Source organism: Scyliorhinus canicula, chromosome 8 (genome assembly GCF_902713615.1).
Source record: "Scyliorhinus canicula chromosome 8, sScyCan1.1, whole genome shotgun sequence".
NCBI classification, from domain to species: Eukaryota; Metazoa; Chordata; class Chondrichthyes; order Carcharhiniformes; family Scyliorhinidae; genus Scyliorhinus; species Scyliorhinus canicula.
Genome location: NC_052153.1, coordinates 19,633,479 through 19,645,083, shown reverse-complemented (window position 1 = coordinate 19,645,083; position 11,605 = coordinate 19,633,479). Strand labels below are relative to the sequence as shown.

General features: G+C 45.5%; 1 protein-coding gene across 1 annotated transcript in view; it reads left to right on the top strand.

Annotated features, from left to right (window-relative positions):
* The window catches only part of plgrkt (plasminogen receptor, C-terminal lysine transmembrane protein), a 72,315-nt gene continuing 60,710 nt past the window's right edge, over window positions 1-11,605 (top strand). The window contains exon 1 of the mRNA XM_038804242.1: window positions 1-167. Coding sequence (XP_038660170.1) covers window positions 87-167 — 81 coding nt within the window. The 5' untranslated portion in view covers window positions 1-86. The remainder of the gene's footprint in view (window positions 168-11,605) is intronic.

The window sequence follows — 11,605 nt, the reverse complement described above, 5'->3', positions numbered from 1 at the left end:
GTGTTTTTAGAGCAATAAGTGAATGCATGAGATTTGATTTGTAAATTGACTTATATCATTATGTCTTATGGATTTTCAGGCCCAAGATGGGGTTATTTATGTCAAAATCAATGGATGAAAATCTAAAGAAACAGCAAGAGTTCATGGCGGCAAATGGTGCTCTGCAGGTATAGCTATTAAATTCTGCGACTGAAACAATACAGAGTCCCCCTATATGCTGTTACTGGTTCAGTTTGGGAAGGTGAACTGTTGTGGCTTAAATCGGGCATTGTCACAGTCGGGGGCGCGACCCACAGCAGGGTCGCGGGTGGGTCGCGGAGCCGTCCGTTGCGGTGTTCCCAATCGTGCAAATCCACACGCAACAGCCGGCTTTTAATAATGCCGGCTGCAAGCGGCCTTCAAAATGGCCATGAGCATATAACGAAAATGCAGCTGCGCTGCGCATGCCTGCCCGCTTATTGGTGCGCATGCGCAGAGTGGGTACCGGTGAGCGGGCACGCATGCGCAGTGCGGCTGCATTTTTAAAAATCTGGTCGCAGCCTTTTTGAAGAGCGTTCGCAGCTGCCATTGTTAAAAGCCGGCTGCTGAAGGTTCGGGGAGAATGATGTGATTGGTTGCTTTCTGAACGTTGATGCTGATGGAGTGGAAGTCTCTTACTCCAAGAATGGTGAGTGATCCAACAATGGTTTCACCGCAACTTTAACTTCAACCAAGAGATGTCAACTTTTTAAATCTTGATTTTTAAACATTCCAAAACAAAGTGCCTGCAGGTTGTATTTGGAAGCTTTATCACTTAATTGATTTTTAAGTGTCTTTTATTTTTTACATTTTTAATTGTAATGTTTAGGTGAAATGTGGTGAACCTCCAATTTCTAGAGGATGAAAAATTTTCAGCTTCTGCATTTTTTCCTGTTCAACTTTATGAAATAATCCCCCCCCCACCTCCGGCCCCCATAACTTGTAAAAAAAAAAGTCGGCTGCTGCCGCTGTTGCCTGCGAATTTGCGCAATCGGAGACGCAGAAAATTAAAAAAAAAATTCGATGTAATCTTGCTGCCTGAAGGGAGGCAGAGAGCAGGTCACACTCCCGGAACATTGACATCTCGTGCTTTGGGCGCGATTGAAATTCCTCCATTTTTGTCAGCAGCAAACAAGGTAAGAGAAAATGGTGGGCCGTGAAGGTCGGCCGGCGTGGGCCGCGAAGATCGGCCGGGTTGGGTCCTGAAGGTTGGCCGGTTGGTAAAAATGGGTCCCCGGAAAAAAAGTTTGAAAATCACTGGCTTAAATGGTGCCAGTGTATTGATAAAATGGTGCACTTTTGAACAGATTTTTAATAAGTGTGGTGTAACACCATGAAACATGCACTGACCCTTATTATTGGCTGGCAAATTCAAAATGGCATTTACTCATTGATAGAGCAAGGATCCTTTCTGTTGGAACTGGTTCAGAGAATGGTTCACTAGGTTGATCCCAGTTGATGTGGAGGGATTTTCTTCTGAGCAGAGGTTGAATAGGCCGGGCCTGTACTCGTAGTTTAGAAGAATGTGAGGTGACCTTATTGAGGCAAATAAGTTCTCAGGGGGCTTCACAAAGGTTGATGCTGTGAAGCTTTTTCCCCTTCTGGGAGAGTATAGGAACAGAGGGACTAATCTCAGAGTAAGGAGATAAGTCTGTCCATTTAGGACAGAGTTGAGGAGGAATTTCTTCTCTCAGAGGGTTGTGAATCTATGAATTCTTTACTGCAGAGGGTTGTCGAGGCTTCGTTGTTAGCTCTGTTTCAGGCTGAAGCAGACAGATTTTTAATCAACAAAGGAATCAAAAGTTATGAGGCTCAGTCAGGAAAGTGGAGTTGAGGATGATCATATCAGATCAGTCACAACCTCACTGAATGGCAGTCTCAGCGGGTCGAATGGCCTACTTCTGCTCCTGCATCTTATGGTCTCTCATTAAGCCTCAGTGCTAAACCACCTCAGATATTCTGCAAGCCCTTCAGTACGACACATGTTAATCCATGTTGTCATTTTCCAGGGGAAAACAGGCACACAAGAAAGGAAAGAGATGAGAACAGGCGGAGGTTCGCCCTTTTATATAGATCCTGACACCAATAGCGGAAGCCATTTTCAACATCATTGACAGAGAGAAGGCGTGGAGCACTAGCGATAGTGGAGCACTAGAGATGGCCAGGCTGGAGGTGGTGTACAAGAGAGGTGGGCATCGTCTCTCTTTGTCTTGTTTTACTGAAGACACATACACAAGCAAACACTCAGGATGATACCTGATGGTACCGTGTATTGCTACACACCTACTACTGTTGTTTACCTTTGCTGCAACATGCTGCTCCATCGCTTTCTTCAATTTTTTCGGCCTTGTAGTTGCCCAGATTGAGGGCGAGTACCCTCCCAAAGTGTACCCTCGTTCTCACCCGCGCAGAAATTGACCCGCCAGGCAAAATCGATATTGAGCTAAGTGGGGAGGGCTCATTTCATGAAAGTACTCATCCTTTTAAAAGACTGCTGCAGTCCTTTAGATCGATACTGGGAATGAACGGGTTGAGGAAAGGCTGGACAGACTGGGCTTGTTCCCACTGGAGTTTAGAAGACCGAAGGGTGACTTGATTGAAGTATGGAAGATGGTCTTGACGAGACGAACGCAAAAATGATGTTTCCTGTTGTCAGTGAGCCCAGAATTAGGAGGCACTGTTTTAAAATTCGGGGATGCCTTAGAGGACAGGGATGAGGAGAATTTGTTTTTCTGAGTATTATGCGACTTTGGAACTCTCCCCCTCAGAATGTGGTGGAGGCAGGTGTCACTGAATAATGTGGAGGTGGAGATAAATCGTTAAAAGGCAAGGAAGCCAAAAGTTATCGGGATAGGGAATGTGGAATTCAACAGAAACGGATCAGCCATGATCTAATTGAATGGCGGATCACGCTTGAGGGGCCAAATGGCCGACTTCAGCTCCTATCTCTCGTGTTTGTATGTAGAAATCCAGTTCTCTTTCAGCTTTATTCCTATCAGACAAATTTTGGTTTGAAAATGTGCAAAACATATTCGCCGGTTTTCAAAATAAAGTTTCAGAATCCCTGCATTCTTGATACTGGTTTAAAAAGTGTTATACTTGGGCATCAAGTCACACATTCACCTGGTTTAAATTCTGATCATTTGAGGTTGTTTCGAATCTTTCCACGAGGGCCGTTTTGAATCTGGGCAGGAAAATACGTTCTGAAATAAGCAGTTCTCTGGAAATACCCTCCATTTGTTGCTCCTGTTTCCAACAAGTGGAGAAGTATTGCAGTCATACTAGGCGGTCTTTAGATGCACAACTGGAAGAGGTCAAGGGCAATTCAGTTTTTTGATATCAGTGTCTGCACGCTGCCAAAAAAAAATCCATCAACACTTTTTTAGGAATTGTTGACAATTAACAGAACAACACCCGATGGCCAGAAAACCTTGTGATGTTACGAATGAATGACCTTTATCGGAAATATTTACACCAAAATAAATGGCTGCCTTTTCCGTAATCTCCAGTTGTTATCACAGTTGCCTTTTTGCTGGGACACTGCGCTGCTCAATAGAAGATAACAACGTTCTGATAAAGTCACGTGAGGCTGGAAATTAAGCTGTAGAGCTGTTTTCACGCATGATGTGCCAGGACCGTTTTAAACAGTTTCGCAGCCGGGATAGTGGATTAAGGAACTTGGCGTGAATACAATGTTACTGCATCCAATTCTTTTGATAAAGTGCACAGAATATATCAAAGATATTGAGGTAAATTCTGAACAATCCATCACCGAGCAGCCAGCCACTTCACTAATAGGACCTAGTAGAAGATGAAAATTAAGATGAGAACATATCAAATGTATATTGCAGCCAAGGAAAAGCATCAGGATAAAATTCAATGAAGTCAAAAGCAGTTGTGCTCGGAAGCTCGAACTCTAGTTTGTGGAGATTGCCCTGGTCGCTGTCTGAGACTGACCAGATCATTTGCAACCTCAACAAACTGTTCCACCTGTACCTGAGTATCTAACCCATAACTGCTCAACCACTAAGATGTCTACTTCCACCACTGTAATATTGCCCATCGCCATCCCGTCCCAACTCATCTGTTGCTGAACTATCTCCATAACTTTGTTATCTCTAGACTCAGAGTTCTGGTCGCAGACTTCCACCTTCTACCTTCTTTAAGAATGAGCTCATGCAAAGTTCTGCTGACTGCACTCGACTCACCCCAAGTCCTATTTGCCCCAGAACCCCTGTCCCTGCTGACCTACATCAGAACTCCAATACTTCGACTTAAATTCTTCAGCCTTGTATTCAAATCCTTCCATGGCTTTTGCCCCTCCCCATTTCTGAGGTCTTTTCCAGCTCCGCGAGTCTTCAAAATCTCGATTCTCCTCCAATCGTGGCTCACTGCGCAATCCAGGTCTCCGCCACTCCACTGTTGGTGACTATGCCTTCAACCGTCTGGGCCCCAAGCTCCGGAACTCCCTCCTAAGTGTACCTCTCTCTCCTCCTCGTTGACCAAGCTTTTAATCATCTGCTCTAATATATACAACATGGCTCAGTGTCAAATTCTGTTTCATAATGCTCCTGTAAAGTACCTTGGGGCATGTTAAAGGCACTAAATAGATGTTTTTGTTGAAGATTTATTTCCAGAACTGGACTTCAGACTTGAGCACGTGAGAAATATCTCATGAAGCCCTAAATAAGTAATGTACCCCTTTCTGGAAACCCTTATATCTTGCATGATAGGTGGAAAGCCAGTGATCAGCTTGTCATAAATACTAGAAACCAAGAGGAGAAGGCCATTCAGCCCTTCCAGCCTGCTCCGCCATTAAATATGATCTTTGCAGATCCCCTATTTTAACACCATTGTCCTGAAACTTCACATATCCCTTGACATCTTTATATCTATCTATTTCTTCCTTGAATATATTCAGTGACTTGGCCTCCACAGTCTCCTGTTGTAGAAAATTCCACAGGTTCCCCACCCTCTGAGTGAAGACATTTCTCCTCATTTCTGTCCTGAATGCTGACCCATTATCCGGAGACTGTGACCTCTTGTTCTCGGCCCCCAGCCAGAGGAAATAATATCCCTGCCTCTATTCTGTCCGGCCCTGTCAGAAATTTCAATGTTTCAATTACATCCCCTCTCATCCTTCTGAATTCCACTGAACACAGGCCCAGTCGACCCAATCTCTCCTCATATGACAATCCTGCCATCACAGGAATCAGTCAAACTATCTTGATGCAAGTATATCCTTTCTTAGATAAACTGCCCACAGTACTCCTGGTCTAGTCTCACCAAAGTCCTGTGCAGCTGCAGTAAGACATTATTTCTCTTGTATTCAAGTCCTCAAACATTGTTAAATTGGCAGACGAAATCAGCAGTGTTCTCTGTGTCTCAGGTGTTTCAACAGACTAATTGATTTTTGGACTCTCAGCTAAGCTTCATTATGTATTATTGGCTGAGAGCCGAGACAGATATGAGAGTATTAAAACACCCCAGCCCCAGGAAAAGCATTGCTTGATTGAACAGTTCTGGCTCTCTGATCTCTCGCGTCCATTTCACAATGTTTACTTGCACAATATTCAAAAGGTTTCAAGTGCTTGCAGTTTTCTGCTGTTGGGAATTTAAAGGGTCTGGATGATTGACACTTTCATTGGACTTACTAAAAAGGAGTTTTTGTTCAAGAAAGTGGAAGTTATCAATGGGTGTTTTGTTAAAAGCTGTTTTTTACAGCCCCTATTGTCACTACTGGGTTCATTGGCTCTCTACAGTGCATAGTGGGCTAATGAACATGTACGTTCCATTGCTTGGCATGGGGTGATGGGGGATTTGAGGGGTGAGGGCTGTAGGACTTACTGCTTTTATTATAACTGGGAGGAAGTCCCACTGCATCAGACGGGCCCTTTAAACAGCCTGCATGCACACCAGAAGCCCCTGTGGCTACCTCCAAACTGTTTCCTGAGTTGTCCGGCCCACCGCAGCCCACAGCCAACGGCCCCACAGAGAAAATCCTTTCACTGTTGGCACTTTCTCTTGAGGCAGATGGCCCAGCCAGGAATTTTCCTAAATGCCTCCGTCCACCTCGAGGATGAAATCCCAGCCCAACGTATAAAATAATTTAAAATCAATGAAGAATGCAGCGGACATACATTGTCAGGAGAGCTCTATTGGCAATTTTCCACCTTTACAGATTCAACCCTTTAATATTTTGTTGCCCATTGCCATGACTAAATTCTCTAGTGCACTTGAGACTTGTATGTTCTTGTTGGTAGGAATAGTTGATATGTGCTCCATTTGAGGACTGTGATTATTTTAACTGTACAAATCCCTGTGTTTTAAAATGGCACTTGAATTATGCTGGAATTTTATGTCGGCTGAAATATAAGTGAGTTTGTGTAGACAAAAGATAAAGCCTGCCTCGGAAGCTACTCAATGAGTAAATGTTAGTGTCTGTTTGGTGATTGATTTGCATTACAATGGGGAATCGTCTAATGTTGTTGACAGAAAAAATATGTAGAACAAAACTGGCAAGCAAAAGCAAGTGTTTAATAATGCTTAAAATGTCTAAAAAGAATACTCGGGTCAGAATCTCACCAGGCCCCGCCAATGGGTTAGTGGGTTTGCGGCTGTAATGTTCTCCGGCTGGCCTCCCACTGCCCCCTGACTTGTCTGCAATTTTACAGGAGACCTGCGGCCTTCGTCCCAATTGAGGCCCTTTATTGACCACTTCCCTCTTAGGGCCACTTCTATCCTGGCCTCAATTTTGAGGAGGAGTTCAGGGTAACGGGGGAAGCCCAGCAGTTATCCTGCTTAGACTTCGAGCACAGAAACAGTTGGATCACCTCTCCGAAAGGCTCCCATTTCCACATCCGGCACTGCTCTTCCAAGATCTCCCCCTTCCCATTGATGTTCCTTCCATGGACTCCCAGTCTCTCCATCAAGCCCCCATTTCCCTCTGTCCAGTACCCCCGCTGGACCTCACCTTCCCTCCCTGCCATGAGAACTCTGCACTTGTTGGGCCCTGGACTTGGGACTCACGGCTGGATTTTCCGAAACATTGTGGTCCTCAGTTCCTCAGGTGAACCCACTTACAATCCTGATGACTGCTCTGCAGTAATTTAACGCTGGGAACAGCATTAGTTGCTTCAAGGTGAGATTTCCACCCCATCTCAGGAGGAAGTTCTGCCTCAGTGGATAACCAGCAGCTCTATAATCCAAGCAGCTCGAGGCAAGAATGCTGGCAATTGCCGGGACCACAGCAAGCCCCAACTAAGAGGAGCCCAAACTCAGAGATAAGTCTGAGATGTTGCAAGTTCCAGACAAGCAGGCCCCAGTAATGGAGGGATCATGGGTCAATGGGCTGGTTCAAGAGGCTATGGGTTAAGGTCAAGGTGGATGTATGATTTTGGGGGAGATGTCTCTCTTGGGCCAAGGGGACCTGCAAAGGATTCCTCCACCCGCCACCAGCCCATGCAGCTAAAGCTGATGGGCTTCCTAAATGGCATGGGCCTTGCCCTACTGTGGGTAGAACACCAGCTGGGGGGTGGGTGGGGGGGGGGGGGTTGGTATATGGCTCTTAAGTGGCCATTAATTGGTCTCTCAAGGACCTGAATAGACCCAAGGGGAAGTGGGCTGCCCAACACCTCCCCTGTCCCCTGTAATATTTTAGATAGGTCAGGAATGGGTGGGCAGATGCCTGGAAGGTCGCATTCTGGTTTTTACATGAACCCGCTCCTTCAAACTCACCAAAGTGGGGAGTGCAAAATCCAGCCCTTAGAGTTCAGGGACTGGTCATAATCCCAGTCTTGGCCATCGTTGGTGATGTTGTGGATACAGAAATGCTACAGGGCAGCCATGATCAGCAGGGATACATTCCTTGCCCATTTTGTATGTGGTAACCTTCCCATCGGAAAAGTCCTGCCTTTATCGTTGAATAATTAGGGCAGGCAACAGCACTTCTGGAAAATGAGGGTCATGTTTGACCCCGTTCTCCAAGGTGCCACAAGCCTTCCTGTCACCACTTTACCATTAAATTCCTCGAATAGTCTGCTTCAGTAGGTGGCAAATGACCTTCCTTGTTACAGTCAGCATTTTAATGGCAAGTTGTTTGGATATTTTTAATTTGCTCCTTTCCACTGTGATTCTGTGGCTGAACAATGATTTCAAGGGAATATTATTATAATGTCTAAAATTTGAGCATTTCTGAAACTGGCAATTGAGAAATTTGCAGCTCGCTTTGCAGAGAAATTGGCTATTTCAGACATTTATTTTGCTTTGTTAATATATGTCCCAAAGTTCACTTTCACACAGACTGTACTACAAACACGGACTAAATAATTTTAAACTACAATGTCACTAGATAGTGCACAATACGAGGAATTCAGCTGTTGTCCTTGTGTTCTCCTATCAGACTTGTTACTTTAAAGGGCCAATACACAATAGCCACTTGCTTCATGTTGCCAACTATTAGTAAACACATCTCATTTGTTGCTCTTTTCCAGTGAAAGGTCAGAGGCAGAGTTTGATGTGCAGTGTCCTCGTGTTGTATCATGGATTGAAATTTTATCGCATAGTGGGAGGGGGTGGGGATGGGGGGTAGGTGAGCGGCACAGTGTCAGAGAGATTAGCACTGCTGCCTCACAGCACCAGGGAACCGGGGTTCAATTCCGGCCACGGGTGTGGAATTTGTATGTTCTCCCTGTGTGTGCGTGGGTTTCCCCCAGGTGTTCCGGTTTCCTTCCACAGTCCAAAGGTGTGCAGGTTAGGTGGATTGGCCATGCTAAATGGCCACTTGGGATCCAAACATGTGTAGGTTAGGTTAAGGGGTTATTGGGATTTTTTTTTGGGGGGGGGGGGGAGGGGGGGGGGGTGCCGGGGAAGTGGGCTTCGGTGGAGTGCTCTTTCAGAGGGTCGGTGCAGGGCCAATCGGCCAAATGGCCTCCTTCTGCACTATAGGAATTCTATGATTCTTCTGCGGTACTAAATTTCAAAACAAAAATGTTTGCTTCAGACAGCCTCAAACAAATGGTTCCCAAGACCGCAACATCGTCTGGAGGATTTAATTTTGGTACTTTGCTGTCTATGGCAGTTGCGAGTCAGTAGAAAATTACTAAGCAAGGTGCACTAATCCCATTAGGCTTGGTGCTTGCCACTTCCAGCAACAATGTTGCTCCATGTCTCAGCGACAGTGCCAATCTGACAATGCATCCTCCGAAGAGACAGTAAGCGGGCATTTGGTTACTGTGGGCTCAGCAGCTGAAGTTCTCACAACCACCTTGTCCTGGCATTTGGTTCACTGTCCTAAGCTAGCTTCTGCATGCAGAGGGTTGTCTTATGGGGAAACGTTTGACAAGCTGGGCTTGTATCAATTAGAGTTTGGAGGAGTAAGAGGCACTTGATAAAAACATGTAAGATCCTGAGGGGTCATGACAGGGTGGATGTGGACAGGATGTTCCTTCTTGTGGAAGAACCTAGAGCTAATAATTTAAGACAAAGCTGAGGAGAATTTTTCTCTCTGAGGGCCGTTTGTCTTTGGAATTCTCTTCCTCAAAAGGTGGTGGAAGCAGAGTGTTTGCTAACGCTGTTGGGGAGGGTTTAAACAAATGTGGTAGGGGGATGGGAACCAATGCAGGAAGTCAGAGGGTAGTAAAGAGAGGATAGAAACAAGAGTCAGTTAGGAGAAAAGTGGGAGGGAGAGAAATAGATTGAACTGCATTTATTTCAATGCAAGAGGCCTAACGGGCAAGGCAGATGAACTCAGGGCTTGGATAGTATAGCTAATATTGAAACATGGCTGAAGGAGGGGTAGGTTTGGCAGCTCAATGTTTCAGGGTACAGATGCTGTAGGAAAGATAGAACAGGAGGTAAGAAAGGAGGGGGAGTTGCATTTTTGATTAGGGACAGTATCACGGAAGCACAGCGAGAGGATATATCCGAGAGTTCGCCCACTGAGTCTAAATGGGTAGAACTGAAAAATAAGAAGGGTGAGATCACTTTGATAGGACTGTACTATAGGCCCCCAAATAGTCAGCGGGATATTGAGGAGCAAATATGTAAAGAGAGTATAGATAGCTGTCGGAAAAATATGGTGGTAATAGTTGGGAACTTTAACTTTCCCAACATTAACTGGGACAGCCATAGCACCAGGGGTTTGGATGGAGAGAAATTTGTCGAGTGTATTCAGGAAGAATTCCTCATTCAATATGTGGATGGCCCTACTAGAGAGGGTGAAAAACCTGGCCCCCTCTTGGGGAATAAGGAAGGGCAGGTGACTGAAGTATTAGTAAGGGATCACTTTGGGACCAATGACCATAATTCCATTAATTTTAAGAGCGCTATGGAGAATGATAGTTCTGGCTCAAAAGTTAAAATTCTAAATGGGGCAAGGCCAATTTCGAGGGTATTAGGCGGGAACTTTCAAAAATTGATTGGGGGGGTGCCGATTTGCAGGAAAGGGGGCAGCTGGTAAGTGGGAGTCTTTCAAAAAGGTGTCAACTAGGGTTCAGGGGAGGGCAGCACGGTGGCCTAGTGGTTAGCACAACCGCCTCACGGCGCTGAGGTCCCAGGTTCGATCCCGGCTCTGGGTCACTGTCCGTGTGGAGTTTGCACATTCTCCCCATGTCTACGTGGGTTTCGCCCCCACAACCCAAAAAAATGTGCAGAGTGGGTGGATTGGCCACGCTAAATTGCCCCTTAATTGGAAAAAATAATTGGGTAATCTAAATTTTAAAAAATACTAGGGTTCAGGGTGAGCACATTCCTCTTCGAGTGAAGTTAAGGCTGGTAGAGGGAATGAACCCTGGATGACTCGAGATATTGAGGTCATGGTCTAAAGGAGGAAGGAGGCATATGACATGCAGAGGCAGCTGGGATCAAATAGATCCCCTGAAGAGTATAGGGCTTTTCGGAATAGAGTTAAGAGTGAAATCAGAAGGGCAAAAATGGGACGTGAGATTGTCTTGGCAGATAAGGCAAAAAAACCCAAAGAACTTTTAGAGATGCATAAAGGGTAAAAGGGTGACTAGGGCGAGGGTAGGGTCTCTTAAGAATAAACAAGGTCATCTATGTGCAGATCCACAATGGATGGGAGAGGTCCTAAATGAATATTTCTCCCTAGTACGTTAGGGAAATTGGGGAAATAAAAAGTGACGTCTTGAGGAGTGTACATATTACAGAGAATGAGGTGCTGGAGGTATTGAAGCGCATCCGGGACCTGATGAAATGTATCCCAGGACATTGTGGGAGGTTTGGGAGGAAATTGCTGGCTCCCTGGCTGAGATATTTGAATCATTGACAGCCACAGAAGAGGTGCCTGAAGATTGGAGGGTAGCAAATGTTGTGCCCTTGTTTAAGAAGGGCTGTAGGGTTGAGCCTGGGAACTACAGACTGCTTAGCCTTACTTCTGTAGTGGGTAAATTGATAGAAGGTATTCTCAGGGACAGGATCTACCGGCATTTAGACAGCCCAGGGCTAATTAGGGAAAGTCAGCATGGCTTTGTAAGGGGAAAGTCATGTCTCACGAATTTGATCTAGTTTTTTGAAGGGGTAACCAAGAAGCTAGATGTGGGCATTGCAGTCGGACGTTGTCTCCATGGAC